General features: G+C 43.7%; 1 protein-coding gene across 3 annotated transcripts in view; it reads left to right on the top strand.

The window, feature by feature from the left end:
• The window catches only part of Stacl (SH3 and cysteine-rich domain-containing protein), a 273,599-nt gene that overhangs the window by 195,805 nt on the left and 60,435 nt on the right, over positions 1 to 17,359 (top strand). For 2 of the 3 annotated variants that reach the window (XM_084576454.1, XM_084576453.1), the window contains exons 3-5: positions 4,956 to 5,025; positions 6,955 to 7,107; positions 7,674 to 7,976. In XM_084576454.1, the coding sequence (XP_084432580.1) occupies positions 4,956 to 5,025; positions 6,955 to 7,107; positions 7,674 to 7,976 (526 nt within the window). Of the gene's footprint in view, positions 1 to 4,955; positions 5,026 to 6,954; positions 7,108 to 7,673; positions 7,977 to 17,359 lie in introns of those variants that run through there. The other variant, XM_084576455.1, reaches the window with a different exon arrangement.

The raw sequence follows: 17,359 nt of genomic DNA, 5'->3' as shown, positions 1-17,359 counted from the left end.
CCCTCAATATCCCATCACGCTGCTCCAGGACGTCAAACTCCACCTGACAAACTATAACTTTCCTCACGTTAACTAAGGAAACCTTGCATACAAATTCCTGTTGACTCTTTTGGGCATGCAAACTGGAGACAGATTCTCATGGACCGTACAGTGCACCGCTTTTGGGTACAGTGGCAATCATTTTCACTGTCCGGCCCTTCGCTGGGCCCCGCAGTATTAAAACCATGGTGCGGAAAGCGTCGCGACGTGTCTGCGTGGGCGCCGAAACGACAAAACGCGAGACCGGAAAGGTCACCTGGCCGGGTCACCGGTAACAATTTGTCGCCGGGTGACATGTCGGCGCACTGAGTTTCGCCCTCACGCTGACAATGCGTAACCTGCTGTCAGCCTCCACCATTTCCTACCGACTCTTCCCACTCTTTCCCTACTTCTCCCTATGTTACTCTCGCACTATCTGTCAGTTTCCAACATATTACCTCTCGACTTCCACTACTTTTTCAAATCTTTCCGCTTTCTCTCCCGGCTTCACGTTCTCTCGTTGTCTTTCTCTTTACACTCCGTCACACTTGCTTATTTGTAGTGATGTTTGTTTTCCGTCATACGACACCATTTCTGGGCTCACTCCCCTTTTTCTCCATCGCTCCTCTCTCGCGGAGTGACGGACGAAATGCCACCCCTGTCTTCCTAGAATAGTGGGGAACGTGTCGTCGTTTCTGCAAAGGCTTTCCCCACTAAAAGTTCGGTGCACTTCAGCAGTCACCCCTCGGCTACTCTCAGCTGTGGACAATTCGGTCTGAGCAAAGCAGTAAAAGCATTTTAATAATCGCTGCTATTCAACGGTTCAAGCCCGTACAGAGAGAGTTCGAAAGTATTATCTGGTAAATTATACCCTGTTATGAAACCACTATATAAATTGTGGTGCGTATCATAATTCTCATAAAACGCGTTTTTTGAACTGAATCGTCTTTCTAGAGTTTGTGTACATTTTTTTTTAGTTGTAATACTAGCCTTCGTACTGCCCAATCGTTCCTTTCACAGGGAAACGCACTGAGCCAATACGCGTTAAATTAGGCTCTAGTTTTTCACTTTCTTCTCCTTCGTTTTGCAAACGAGAGTAAGCAGATGAAATGGGTCCAATTTTCAACAGAAAAAGCATTTTGACAGTCAGTACAAATGAGAATCGCTGCTACAGATTTCCGAAGAGCATATATGCAAAGCAGTAACTCCGTGACACGTGGATATATTTTCCTAGAAAGGAAGTCGTACCTATAAGGCAGCTGAGTCAAAGGAAGCGTCAAAGTCAGGACTGGCCCTGGTACATAGCAGCCGCGGCTGGCGCGCTGGAGACATGTCAGAAGCGCTGATAGCTACGTTCCCACCAGAAGACTTAGCATAGATGATACCGGTAACGACGGACTAAATGTTGCATTAGGCCACGTTGCGGTGGTGCAGTAATTAGGGCGCTCGACTACTGTGCCTAAAAATGAGGCACAGCCGCGGCAACAGCTTTTCGATGCAGGCGAAAAGCAAGGCGCCCGTGTGCTGTGCGATGTCAGTGCACGTTAAAGAACCCCAGGTGGTCGAAATTTCCGAAGCCCTCCACTAGTGCATCTCTCATAGCAGATTTTGTTGGGAGCTTTAAACCTCGAAACAAAACCAAAACTTGTATTAAGCAGTCCTTTACCATAGCACACATATATTATGGTGAGGGTACCAAAAAAATATAAAATTATATGCAGTCAAGGATACAGATAATTAAGCCAACCATCTTTTTAACTGATGATGTGATAACGAAGGTATTAAATCTCTTTTGTATACACAGGCCAAAGGAATGTAGCCGAATGCTTCTAGTTTTAATTTTTTTCTGCTACTGCGTACACAACGTAGCGCTGGACACTCAGTGCCACCGCGGCAATTCGAGATGTTCAATGCATTTCATTTATTTTCCACAGCCTTCGAAAATAGCTGCTGTGGACATAGAGCTGTGGAAATAGAAAGCTCGTTAGACATCATATATGTAGCCACGACCAACAATAGAAAATAGCAATCACCGCATTTACGCTGGACCACTCCGAACCCTATACTATACTAAATATTAAAAGTGGAAACATCCCCTTTGAGGTGCACTGTGTTCGTTACTGGTGGCCCACAAATTCCGCCACATGAAGAGGAAGGCTAGGCATATGACAGGGGCGGTGTACATTACACAGAACGGCATACATTGCAAGATCGCTTTGGGCGTACGACGCACAGCAATGCGAGAGAAGGCAGTGCCTTTTCTCGGTCACAATGATTTTAATACAACAATATTGGTCTTCTAGGTTAATAATGGCTGTATCTAAATCTGACAGGCTTGTAGCACTGGCTTGAACACGGAAAAGGCAGATGACTAGCATTGCCTTCCTCTTAAAGTGAGGATTACAAGGATGATTAAAGTGACATAATGATGATAATATTTTTGTACACTTCACAGTCTAGCACTGATAGGCGTTGCACATCTCTTCGCGCAGCAGGCACAATAGGTTAGACACAAAAGTACTACTTTTCTATTGAGTTGAGCATCGACGGCAATGTAAAGCTGGTATTGATGTAAAAAGGGTTGGGACGGGGCTCCCGTCTTCTTTGAAGAGCCCGGCGTTCATATATTTATGCGCCCCGCATATCTCAGACTGTGTACTTATGAACTGCAATTGTGATCGACTACGTTACTACCTTCTTTCGCGCATGAGGCACACAACGGTTGTTACATTCTCTGAAGCCGAACACCACACAGTACCGAACTGAGAGCTGTGCCGCTTACAGATTCCATCTCTGTTCCCATGTCTGCTTGTCGGTGACTAGAAGCTAACCCAATTTGCGCGCGAGTTTTCTCCGACGCCGGGAGTCTGTGAGTGCGTTTGTGTGTCCCTGGCGAGTCGGCAGCAACGACTGCACCGCACAGAGCTTCCCAACTCCGCAGCTCACTTTGCCCTCGTGACGGAGACAAGCCGCTCTCTCTCGAGAGAAGCACGCTAACTCTTTCTTCATCTCTCCGGCTTGCCAGGTGACGCCGGCAGCCTCGCAATGTGCGCGAGATTAGGACTCGTTGTGCAAGCATGACTCGTCGCGCAGCCATGGAAGGACAACGAGGAGTAGTAACAGCTACAAGAGTAGACACGCGGAGTACAGAGCGCAGACAATTCTCGCACAGGTACTGCAAAAAGGTCACACCGAAAACGAATAGCGTGAATGGAAGGCTGTCTCCAGGAGCCGCAGAAAAGAACAGCACACAAAATAGAGGTATAAACCACTAGGGTGAGCATACGGACCACGGAACGGGCAAAGCGCCGGGATGTAGAGCAAAAGGTCAACTGCAAATAAAACAAAAAGCAGTGAACCAGGGGTTGTCTCTCAAGAGCGTATAAAAATGGCGCCAAATAATAAAAGAGAAAGACACCAATAAGAAAAAGGTTAGCGTCGTTGCTTATATCGAGACGGGGTGAGCAGGATACAAGAGAAAAAAAAAGTCAGAAATGCTACAGTAATCTGCGAGCTATGGGCCGAAGGGCAGCTGTGAAGATCAAACAGGAAGAAAAAAAACAAGTCAGATGACAGCCTGGAAGGGCTATGGCGTGTCTTGAGGCGATGCAGGCCCTCGGACCAGTAACGAGATTGCTACTTCCTCCCAGGGAGGAGAGGATGCATCCCTCGTTCCTCTCTTCCTTGAACCTAAGCTTGACCCGTTCCTTCTTCTGGTCCGATGACGCCATCTCCGGCAAACTTGTATCCCTTTGCCGATAACGACGCTTGCATGATTTTTGCTTTCCCCGTTGAATGGCCGGCGTGCGAGTGGAAGATGCCGTGTCCATGCTTAAAGCATCTTTTAGTGTGCTTGTAGAGCCGTATTGGATTCAGATGATGGGAACTCCGAGTAAGAAGACTCAAGTACACTGTGCTTATTAGGAGGTAGTGACGTTTGCACTTTCGCTGCTTTCTTTTGTTTATCTTCACAGCGATACCTTATTTCATAATATTTCTTGTAAATATCTTGCATGATCTGCCCTCTAAACGAATTGTGTCATTGTTTAACCTTTATTTCTTTCGGCCTTCCCCGTTTTTCTTGGGGCGTGTAGTTCGATTACCTCTGGTTCAATAGGGCCAAATGCGATTCAAGCTGTTAATCTCTCGTGTATGTATTTGGCAACAAACAACCATTCATTATACCTCGGCAGTTTTACTAGCGCAGAATTGTAACAACAGCTGTAGTAGCGGCGCTGCTCAGGTGACTAGTGTCAGCTTTTCAAGTAGCGCCAATGATATTATGGCCCCACAAAAGGGCGCTGTGAAGATGACCTGCAGATTAGGCTGCTGGTTAGTGCTGTGACGGATCAACTGCCCCTGCAAATCTATGCCATCATTTTCGCCCGCTTTGTGGTACTCGCACAGCAAGTGCCACTAGCTTTGATAGCTACTTTGCTCTTTTTTCTTATGTAATTATTATTTCATCCACCTATTTCTGTTAGCGCGTTTTTCTCGTTCTCTTTTATCGCGGTAGCATATTTCTTCTATTTCGCCATGACCCCGAACGATACAGGGAACTTGTTATAATGGAGGAAGGCATGGGCGTTGTTTAACGTGTAAACAACCCGCTGTTTGCGTCTGGGCTGTTCAGTGACGCTCCTTTTGTATCGCCAGCATTCCATACTCCTCGACCGACTCTTTCAAATCTCTCTTTCCTACGGAAGTTTATAAGTTCCAGGGTGCCATAGAGCGTCGCAGCATTTGCAGAAGAGGGAACCCTTTCTTCTGCAAATATTTGTACAACTGCTGCACCTAAGGCACAAATGTCTCTGCGAGTCTTATCCCACGGGTAGGCCGAGGAGTCTGGAATTGCGATGCTGTGGCACAAACTTAAGACGAGGGTGGTTAAAGAGTTACTTTTCCTAACTGCTTCCCACTTTGCTTCTCTCTCGCAGGCCTCCGTACCACAGCAGCCTGTTCAACTGCTGGGAAGTGCTCCTGCAGGAGGTGGAAGTAGACTCACAGGTGATCTAAAAACACATAGCGCTTTGTGTTAGCTCTGCACGTAGAATCATGCACTCTTGGCACGTGCAGCATGTATTCGGAAATAACGTCCCCTTACTTATCTGTTTATTCAGTGACTGAAACGCTGCCGTTATCAGTGAGCTTATTTGTGATCGCCGCAGATCAAAAGTCTGTTTCTGGTCACCGATTAGCCAATTCTTTCACCAAAAATGGCAGAGTAATGCCGGCCAGATGTGTATCCTTGTCTCTTTTCTGACCTTTATGTAGCTCCCGTATGCCTCTTCCTAGTATTTTGATCCATTATTTCGAATAATGCATGTTTTCAAACCGAATTATAAAATTTTCCATAATCTACTGTGTAAATGTCACCCCTGTCTCCTGTGTTTCGCACAGGTGTCGTGACATTTAGATTGTTTCCTATACCATGGTGCACCGTTTTAGGTAACGCTACCCACGTCTATTTCTTCCTCCGGACCTCGCTATTCTGTCTTCAACTTAACCCAAGCTTCATTGATTTCGTGGGCTTGAAGTTTCATTGGCTGATATTTACTGTCCGGTAGTACGCGTTTTGGTAATAGATGAGTGCGGGACTCAACATTCTTACTTCCTCTGTCTTAACAACAAAGCATATACGCGCTATTGTACGAGCAAAAAACCTTTGTGGTTCATTTTGAAGGTAGCGCAAAAAACAAGGACCAAGAGCAGAAGGACACACCACGAGCGCTTTTTCACAACTAAACTTTTTCACCATATTCAACTCGCCCAACTTTCAACCCTACTACTTTGTGGTTGTTCCTTCTTTTTGCCTGACAATGACGTGGCCGACGACAGGAACATGAGCCCTTATTTTTATCTGTTATTTATTCTCGCATTAATATTTTTTGTAATATCACACTTCGCCCAATTCTTTCCTCCTGCTTTTAGACGCCCAATTTTCAACCCTGATGTACTATTAAGGGTCACTGGCTTTCCGCTTTTATGAAATATCGACATAAATCCTAAAGGAAGAGCATTCTGAAAGCAGGTAGCGGTGCAGTGAAAAAAACGTCCAATAAATTAGACTCCTACTTCTAAGCGTTTGTAAAATATCGAACGAGGCAATACCAAGATTACATTTGAAATGCTGATTGCTCCACTAGGTCGGTTGTAATGCATTAGCCCAGGTTAAGCCAAATGCTCCGAAAGTGAAGCCAGATGCGAATAGCCTAACGTTTAACTTATCTGCTGCTTGCTATCAAAGCTTAATGGCGTGCCTGTTGATAATGCAGAAATCCTCCAGACCCACACGACAGAGAATTGCACAGTACAAAGCTGGTTGCTTCATTATGTCCCACGGCTACGATAGTGGTCCTAAGATTACCCCCTTTTGATGGAACACAGCAAAATGGTAATCCTAGTTCGCGATCCATTAGTTCGATGCTATGGGTCTCATATCGGATTATCTCCAAGCGATTAGTTCGCAACAAGATTTGATACGAAACTTTTCGAACTCTGCTTTAAATGTATTTTTCTCAGAACTGAATTTCGTATAATAAGGACGTAGTTATTAGAAATGAATTTTCAGAATCAACCTTAATAACAGGCGTTAAAATTCTGCCCGATGGTCATCAAGGATAATGAATAGTCGCATCTAAATTTCTGCTTTGTTCTAAATTATTACAAGTAGAAAACCTTTGATTTCTTGAGATCTGCTGTAATTATTCCTCATACCAAGCAATAGACAATCAAACACGCAGTCGCGGTGTTAAACATGGCGTTCTCGAAAGCGGCGGCGGTTGAATCAATGGAAGCACAGGTAGGAATGGTGATACAGACTCCGGCCGACAGCACCACCAATGCAGTGCCAATTGTAGTAGTGGTGGTGCTGGTAAGTGCGACTATACTGCATCATTATTTCACTCGGGGTGATTGTTCATTTTCTTCGGACAGGTGCACGGAGATATCTCGCGCTGTCTGGGCCAGCAAATGGGTGTCATGCTGCTCGAGAAGACTTTCCATCGCAAGGCGCAGTCGCGCAAGGTGTTCCTGCATCGAGAGAGCTTCGAGAACATCCTCGTCAAGGCCGAGGAACTGCTCAACAAGGTATACAATGCGAGCTGCACGCATTTATCGAGAATAGTCCTAGTGCACGCCCCCACCCGAAAGTCATTGCCCCTCAACCAGGGGTGCTCTTCGTCCGCGTACTTTGAAGCTTACGGCACCCGTAAAGCTCCGAAATTTCCGAACGGTTATGATGAGATACCTTTCAACCTCCTAAACAACTATGGGTAAACCCTTTGTCGCCTTTATTCATCAAAAAAGCGGCAGTTGAACAGCAACTTCTAAACCTTCAGGAGGGTTCAAATATCCCTTGATATCCTGCGTATCTTCAAACCAAAGGCATTCCAAGTGCTCACATTAGATCTGCCACCTGGACGAAATTGCATCTTCTTCCCGGTATCGGAATCTCTGAGAAACGAAATGGAGTATTGTGGGACCCACGAAGCTTTGAAATCGAGTTCGATTAAGTCCGGGCTAGTCAGTTCCTTGCTTGGACGTGGACATGTTATTTAGCTGATGGCTTTTCTTTTATTGCTTCACATGTTACAAATAAATGTGTTTGGTGCCCTTCCATTATCTCCTCCTCCGCTTTCGTGCGGTGCCTACAGTGCCAGGCTGAATACGCGGAGGCGTACAGGACGGTGTGCCGTCGAGGCTGCCCGGACCTGACGGCGGCGCCCCTTGACCAGCCGTCGCCGCTGACGGCTTCCGAGGAGCAGGCTGCGCTGGCGGCCTACTACGACTGCCACAACGCGTACGTGCAGCAGCTAGCCGCTACCAACGGCATGCTGGAGGAGTACTACAACTGCACGCTGCCGCGCCTGCTGGACGAGCTGCAGGATGTGTACTGTGACGTCAGCACTATCGTCGCACAGTCCATGCTCGCCGCCTCAGAGGTGCTCGCGGCAAAGGTACGCTGCTTTGATTGATTGATTGATTGATTAATTAATTAACTAATTAATTATATAAATAAATAAATAAATAAATAAATAATTGATTGATTGATTGATTGATTGATTGATTGATTGATTGATTGATTGATTGATTGATTGATTGATTGATTGATTGATTGATTGATTGATTGATTCATTCATTCATTCATTCATTCATTGATTGAACAATGCCTGTAGCAAATTTGTGAATGCCTCAGAAAGATCAGTGGCGCATAAATTCTGTACGTGTGTGTTCTATTTATTTTTTGCTCAGCCGATCTCACCAAATTCCTAATTGAATCGCAATCACTCAGGTGGTTTTCAGATTGCTCCTTTGACTTTTATCTTCGTGGAATCAGAGAAAAAGGCTGCTCAAAGAACTTCAGACAGCGATGCTCTTTGTCACCTTGGCTCAGTCATGTTTCTTCACGTGTTACTGACAGTCCGTGAGAACAGATAAATTTTCTTTAGGAGCTGACAGGTATGTTCAGGTCAGGAGGAACGCAGTCGCATTATGGCTATACAATTAAAGGTTTTATATTATCGAGAGTGTCAGTCATTATTACCCCGTCTTGTGCACAATAAAAGAAAGAAGTGACTGACTGCATTTGCAAGTGTTCTATGTAGGACGTAATTTAGAACATTTTCTTTTATACACCGTTAAGAATAATTTGAGCACTAGAGTAAAGCAATCGACCACTACCGCGTTATTATTATTCCAACCTTTCCACCAGAACACAAATCTCCTTGGACTACAATGAACTAATGCGAATCACCTGATATTAGATTTACTTGTTTTCACGATACTCTTATGTTATAAGAAAAAAATGCTTTTATCAACAATTCGCCATTGAAAACATGTCCTCGATCACAATTCCCGGGTACGTTATGCAACACGATTCCCGAAAATTTTTAATATCAACATGTGTAAAGCTAGTGATCGCTACTATTAGATCGAGAAGATGACAGTTGTCAATCGGCAAATAAATAAGACGTATTTTAACCTTGCCTTTCTCGCAAGGTTATACGCATTTAGTTTTTTTCTCTTTTTTAAGCTACCATCTCGTTCTATTCCGTAAATTCTCTAATATTATGTTACCCACTCTGCCTATTCAAATATTGAATATGCATGGTCCTTAATGAAAACAGGGCATCTCGGATGTACGCGATGGTCTGGAGCGCTGGTACCTGCCGTTCTTCACTTCCCTCCACTTCCTTCCGTGGCACATATAACAGCACTCACTGCTTAAGGTGTAAAATGTGCCCAGCTGGCATTTCAGCCTCGCTTGGTTTGCCGCTGCCCAGAAGGTGGCATCACCTGTTACACGGTGTGCAAATAGGGATGTTACCTGGTACGCGAAAACTACCTTAAGAAATTAGACATCAAAAAGAAATGGTTGCCGGACGCCGCTGATAACCACGAGCTCACGGATAACTAAGGCCAATAGAAGCGACACCTTCACCTAATGGTTCCTAGAAACTGAAGAACCCGGGGATATCATGATGATTTCGAATCACAATATCCTTTCTGGGTTTGTCTAAACAACTCCGACTTCTACTTACTTAAGTGGCTCGCTCTCCAATCAATCTTATCCGACCTATTGGGTATGTATGTAAAATAAGAAAGTAATTAGCTACTAGTGCTTACCAAGAGCAACCATACAGGATTTTCATTTTGGCGCTCTTTGACCATAGCCCCCTTGTACCAATAAACTACAAACTACTACTACTACTACTATGACTACTAATTATAATAATAATAATAATAACAATAATAATAACAACAACAGTATCCATTAGGTATCCTGCGCAGCCTTCACACAAGCCGCAGTGTCTAATGAAGAGCTTTTTCGTCCGAACACAGAACCCAAAATCAACACATATCAACCAGGTGGCGTGTTTGGTTCCTAGGACGGGACGAATGTTCATTTCGCAGAGTTTCTATTAATCTGTATGAATTTATTTTCTTGCCTCGTGGCGGTGTTTTTCTATTTTTTTTTTAATTTAACTCCCCTGGCTACATTTGACAGGCAAATCTTAGTTCCAAACTTAATACAGGGTGCAAGACTCTCCTGTGCGCTTCCTTCACTTGATATATGTACGTTGCTTCAGTTGTCACTTTAAACCCACTGGCAGTAGGCTTCAGACAAAGCCCTTTCAGTGAGGCGATAACGGTAGAATTTTCACCTCGTACCCATATCGCTGAACGAGTCTCCATGGTCTTCGCTCCGGCAAATTCAATAACCCGATTCCGATAGAGTGTTTTCAACCCCTGTCGAATAAAGCCCACTAAAACAAGCCAAGATCCCCTACACCCCTTTCCATCTTCCCGACTCTAATGTACTCGTCTTGCTCCGGTGCAGAATCATTACTGTGCTAAGTGCCCCCTCGGGCGTCGCCAACACCACCACTCGCAGTGCCCAGGAGCCGCGCCCCTTCTCATCAGCGCACCGCGCCAACAAACGAAGGCCTTGTGACGTCACAGAACTGGAACATCCATTAGCGCCACCTCGCGGCACAGTGACCGCGCTCCGCGAGCGAACAACGGCAGCGCCACCAAGCGGCGGTCAACAAATCCCCCGCCGCTGCACTCAGTCGCTGAGTGGTTCTTCCGTGTCACAAACGCGCCCTGCCAATGGTCTGAGTGTCGATTCGAGCCCAGCAGTTTGGACGTGTCTGTGTGTGTGCGTGTGTACAGTCACTAGACTTCCACCCTTTCCCTCTGCGTGTACCGACCCGAAACTATTAGGAGATATCTTCGCGCGCTACGGCGTGTTGCCTTGCGCTGACAAGGGAACGACTTGCATTAGGACAGCAGGAGGTCCATTTGGGATCCCGTCGTGGCTGTTATTCGATCGTCGCGTTGTAAATCTTGTCGTTAGAGATAGTTCCCGCCTAAAGGTGCTCTATAGGTGGCTGTTCGATTGTTTGCTCTAGCACCCGGAAGTCGCTATATTGCCCCGGATCACTGCACTGTTCGTCAATCTTCTAACGTCTACTCATATCTATATATATATATATATATATATATATATATATATATATGTATATATATATATATATATATATATGAACGAAAGAAGCCAACAGTCGGCGAGGCCAAGGAAAGCGTTGGGGATGGTACTTTGTCTTTTCTTTTAATGTTTACTTGAATAACCACAGAAATTAGTAATGTAATCTGTTTAGGGGAAAGATAATTAAACACAAAGTAGAAGAAAAAACAACGTGCCGATGGTGGGAACCGAACCCACGACCTCCGAATATCGCGTCCGGTGCTCTACCGATATTCGGAGGTCGTGGGTTCGGTTCCCACCATCGGCACGTTGTTTTTTCTTCTACTTTGTGTTTAATTATCTTTCCCCTAAACAGATTACATTACTAATTTCTGTGGTTATTCAAGTAAACATTAAAAAAAAAAGACAAAGTACCATCCCCAACGCTTTCCTTGGCCTCGCCGACTGTTGGCTTCTTTCCTTCATGTATTATAACGAGCACCCTCATTTCCCCTTAATTGATCTGCTTATATATACATATATATATCTGCCCATGCGATCGACTTGGTGGCACCCTTTGTCTCGGTATAGACACTGTAACCGAAGTAACATTGGTAAGATCGCTTCGAAGCCAAAATGTAACAAAACCTATACCGTGCAGGCTGGCGTGAAACATTGCATCGGCGAAAGCGCCAAGGTCGTATTGTTTGTCGTCAGCTCAAGGCCTTAAAAACATTTCGTCTTTATCTTGCTTTAAGTGGGAAATATGCTTTCGTGCAACTTTTTCTGACGTTCTGCTTTCGGCTGAAGGACAGCAAAGCCGAGCTTTGTCTTTTGAAAGTCGCAGAAACTGAATCCAGGATTTATTTATGCAAAGACCAAACAAGTGTTGTGTCGGCATTATATGGAGTCAAACTCTTGCGATAGCGAAATATATATGTAGCATATAGCATGTCTCTCATCTTGCGAAAAGAAGGAGGCAGCTACTTGAGGGTAAATATTTTAGTCATTGATGCAATATATGCGATCTATGCGGCCGTTTTTTGATATAATCTATTGCTGCGAACAAGACAGCTTCTGTTGATTGAGTGATATCTTTTTCGTGCTTGAAGCGCCACCTTTCACACTACAAATCTTTACCATCGAGATGTCTATGGCATCATCCACAAGATATGGTGTCATCGCATACAAGGTCATGTGACCGATGCATGACCATGTGCCCCTTGTTCTTGTGAAAAATGGGCAGTTTGATCAGTTCATGAAAACAGCTGAGCATATTCCCTTTCCCCACTTTCCTTCCCACATCCCGATTACACATACAAGCCGCGCTGAAACAGAATGAATACTTAAGGACTATTTTTCAAATCAAAGTGCTGATTCCTTGCAGCTATATGGGAACAAATGGGGGGGGGGGGGGGGGGGGGGGGGGACTGGGTTTGCGAGGACGCTGAAAGGGTCCCATGTCCGGATACCATTCTTGAACTCCATCGAAAAATGTAGAAATTTGGGCAGTTTTCCTATAACAAATTAATCGTCTTCCAAAGGAAATGGTGCCTTTTGGAAATTAAGAATAATGAGCGCCTCTACCAAGTTAACGATATGGCCCAAGCTTAATCGTCCCTTCTTTTTCTGGCCTTGTAAAATATCAACTCCCTAAAGAGTTCGTAGAACTCTCGCTCATGTGTTTTCAGAAAAATTTAGCCTGCTATAATTCGCTTCACGCTAAATAATATTTATTTTCTAAAAAAATAACAAATGGATTAGCGGTGAAACATCGCAGTTATGCTGTTCCTTAATTCCCGGAAACCCTTAGTCAAAATAGATGCATGCACTGCGATATGTTACCAGTATGGATAAATTAATCAAAAATAATCAAATAGCCGCGGAGTTCTGGAGTGATTTATACACTAAGAGAAGTAATCAGGAGAATAATGAGTGCTAAGTAAATAGGCATTCCGCTGGCAACCAAGAACAAGACTTTTAGAGGCGATCCAAAGATCGAGCCCAGCTTGGAGAGCAATGGGTTAGGGCTGACTTTTTGAAATAGGGGGAAGGGAGCCTGCTGGATAAACTGCATTCTCTATACTACTCTTGTAGGAACGGTTATATTATCCTAATCCATAAGAAGGGAACGCTAAGAAGTTGCTAAACTACAGACCGATGAACTGAAGTAAAACTGATTGCTAGGCTAGTTGGTGCATTGCTCATAACAGGAAAAATTAACAGCACTAACAAATAGACACTCATATATTGGCACGCAGGACATCGCCTGTCCTGTGTGCCTATTTGTGAGTGTAGTTAATCAGGTAACAGAAACATGCTCAGAATATAACCAACACTTAGACATAGCATTTATAGATTGCATGAGATAATTTAATTGGCTCGACCTAATTGGTTCTAATTAATTAACTCGCATTAACCGTTTTGTCAATGGCGGACTTTTCCGTGGCGTTCTATGCGATGGTATCAATATTTTTCCGACGTAACAACTTGTTGCTTTTTTGCAGCTCTGACAAGGTCATGGCCACGCGAAACCCACATAAACTGCTATACAGTCTCACGAGTTGTTTGATGTGAGTGCACGTTCCTCATCCCGATGGGATCTCAATTCATCCGGAGCACAACAGTACTGCGGCTGTGCTATGAATGTGCAGCTTCGATAGACCTGATAAACCATACCGTTGGTTCGGACACAAATGTTATTGTAGTGAGAGCTACACTACGCTAGGCGCTTCATCTCTTCGCTGTGATCGCACTTTCTTCGAGGTCGCACCTTGGCCGTAGGCGCACTCACCTTAAGCCGCTGCGTTAGCAACCACTAGAAGAAGAAGTGGTCGTGGGAGGCGGTCGCTGGCAGCTGACATAGCCGAGCGCTAACTGGACGTTGGGCTTCTTGGCATTACGTTTGGCATGCACTGCCAGTTCAGGCCTCTCCTTTCATATGGGAGGGTGATATCACAATCAGTGTGCCTAATCCTTTGCATTCACGTTATCCCTAGGCCACGCAGACACGTTCATACGACTCGGTTAAAGAGGGACTTTATATGTTGGCTGGTAGCTTACGCTATTGCGTCATAGCGAAGCTGGGAGTGCAAACATAGAAAAAGAGGGGCCGTAGTGGAGGGCTTGAGACTACCGCGCGATGGAAGCTTTCACCTCATCGCACTTTAATGCTCAAAAGTGCCCCTTATGGCATAAAGCTGAAACCATATATACTAAACTACTATGTGCAATAGCCATGTCTTTACCTAGGTGTAGCCATGCAGATAGCTCTCGCGTAACTCCAGGTTTAACCACATGCTAAACGACAACTAACTTCTTTTCTTATTGAACAAAGAATGAACCACTTTGAAATAAACTTGTTTCATGCAAATCGAAGAAATTTTGGGAAAACAACGGTGAAATTTAAATTTACGGTCTCCATCTTACGTGAACATTTTTATTAAATATTCCAGTTTAGAATTTCTCAAAGTTGATTTCGAACCTTTTAGATTCTTTAGCTTCGTGCCGGAACATAATATGAAGATTACGCCAACTGTGTTCAAAAAGTCCAAAACTAATTTACTTTTTCGTGCTTACGGCGTATCATTGTGTTTTGCATTTGTTTTAGCAATTTTTTGTAACAAGCGCAAACATCGTGTCTTTAAGTAAGATACCCGTTTGCCACTTTCAGGCTCTGTGACATTTTTAATTTTAATAATTAGGCATTTTTGATCTGAAAAGTCGAGAAGAATTTCCAAAACCGGCAACGGCCATAATAGTTTTTACACAGCTCCTAAGAGAACCCAAGTTGACTAAAAGCATTCTCTTATTTTCGGCACGAAACCAAACACCAAGAAAATATAAAGGAAGACTTTGCTCTTCCATTACCTCTATTGACGTTGCTTTTATCTCTGCCACAGGTGAGCCCTCCAGTCCATCTAGTCCATAATTGGCCTATCAAATACATGTGGAATTTCTCTTCAGATTTATTTATCATGTTGCTAATGGCTCATTTAGGTATATGTTGGTAATATTTCATTCAAATTGATTTAGACTAAAACATTCTACGTGGAGTCAAAGAAATAGATCAAGATAATCAGGGATCCCTATAAGTCAATACAGGCCCCTGCTTCTGGCCTTAAAATAGGCTCACGCTCAACGCAGTCTACATTAGGGGGAATATTGCGCCATGATTTAAAGGCGGTCTTATCTGAGTTACGCTCGAATGCCGAGCGCACGCATCATGACCATGAAACTCTTTTTGCGCTAGTCTTCGATTCGAGGAGTGCTTTCGGAGTAACGGCTCTGTAAACAAAACAGAATTATCCGCTCGTAAAGATAGCCGGCATCAGACTGTTCGATAGCCTCTCCGTTCTGAGGCGAAGGATTTTCTTTGTTCGCCCGCTGGACTTCCTGAAGCGCGTATCGAACGCATCGAGCTCTTTGTCGCACTTGCAAGCACTGTAGAGGTCACTACCGCACTTCTTGCTTTACCCAGAGTGACTCTTCAAGTAACACAAACAACAATGTTAGAGTACAACTGGAAATGCATTGTGCGTCCTTGACATTTAAAGGCTGGAAACAAACGCGATGAGAGCGTGCACACCAACTAAACTTTAGTTTGTCTTAGGCTAAGGATCGCTTGTAAGCAAAGTCCAGTCTTCTTCCTAAAATTAACTTCCGGAAAAACAGCTGAGGAGAAACAAGACGCTATTCTACCACCACCGGCTGTGCGAACTTCGACTTGTTGTAATGTACCCTAGCAGTAAATGGTGTACTGGTCAAAGCTATCATTCAAGCATTGTTTTTGTTTTTATATTTTTGTTGTTTGACGTTTTAGAAAGAATTATTGAGGTAGCAAGCTCAACATTGAATCTTCAGACAAATACAGCGTGAGCCATTCCATTTTGCTTCTTCGCGGTCAACGATGTTAATGCGAAGAATGAGAGGGCCGTTATAGAACCCTTCCTCTTTCTTCTTGACCAAACTCTGCACCACTGCACTGGCCTAGCGAAGCATCAAACTTACTATCCCAACAGTCTAGGAGGTGCACCTTTGTGGACGCCCAAATCCCCCCACGCCCCAATGTTTTCAAAACGACATATTCACTGAGCAAGCACAAGATGCCACGTTTTGGTCAGTCCGTTATTCCAAGCACAAAGCATACATTCCACAGGTGTTGCCCACAAATTTTTTAGTGTAAACCCTTTGCAACAAATTGCCCATATGAACAAGTCCTCTCTAAGCACGCTGTTTTCTCTTTCTTCTGAAATGTCTGTTTCGTCGCATGTTTTAGGAGAATCTCACAAGGCGGGGTTGTAATATGGGAGTACTCATTAGCGTTTACCTCACCGCAGTTTATACTGCTAAGAAGGGATTTTGCACAGCGTTCGACGAAACACCGTAGGTAACAAAAAATTGGTCGTTTTCCTTTTTTTTTTTTTTGAACCCGGGCCCGCCGCCTCTAGGATGTACTCCGGGGCAGCCGTCTAGATACGCTTAGGTTGACGATAATCAGGAATTACTTCATTATTACTATATGTATCATAACGACGTGAATGGAGGTTCTTGAATCCCGTAGGCTTTCGTTGCTTTCTCCTTTATTTTGCCCTGAACACCCTCTTCAACTTGTGAGATAAATTTTTTTTTATTCACAGATTACATCAGCGTCTTCTTGTCAGCAGTCCTACCCGGCTCATGATTATATTTTATACATCGTGAAGGGACAAAGATAGAAGACAAACATAGAGAATATAGAGGACCTCTATCTTCGCCCTCGCCCTTCGCGCTGTTTAAAATCTCATCATGAACGACCAACTAGCCCCCACCTCAACGTTTGTAAACTATTAGGTTCGTTTCCCTTCGCCAGTGCACTATGTGAGAAATTTGTCCTTATGAGCACTCCGATCAATGATTTGTATTCGAGTTAAGTTCAGTCCCTTCAAATTGACCTTACTCATACACTTCAAGAGCACCGGGAATCCGAATTAGAAATCCAACTTCCTTTCATTCCAGCAAAGCGCAACAAGTAATGAAATCTAAAATCAACGTGATATTTTGTCTAACGTCCCACTGATTTGCGTCACAACATTGCGAAGGCCCTTCGCAATTATTTAACGTCGGGGTTATTAGCGAAATAATGTACTGCCTGTCATATATATATATATATATATATATATATATATATATATATATATATATATATATATATATATATATATATATATATATGTATATATATATATATATATATATATATATATATATATATATATATATATATATATATATATATATATATATATATATATATATATATATATATATATATATATATATTGTAGTGTGGTAATCTTCGTCAGATATGCCTTTCATGATGTTTTCTAT

Source organism: Amblyomma maculatum, chromosome 8 (assembly GCF_055883805.1).
Source record: "Amblyomma maculatum isolate TAMU_Amacu chromosome 8, ASM5588380v1, whole genome shotgun sequence".
In the NCBI taxonomy this organism is placed as follows: domain Eukaryota; kingdom Metazoa; phylum Arthropoda; class Arachnida; order Ixodida; family Ixodidae; genus Amblyomma; species Amblyomma maculatum.
Note: the sequence above shows the minus strand (reverse complement) of the source record. Positions and strands in the feature narration are given on the sequence as shown.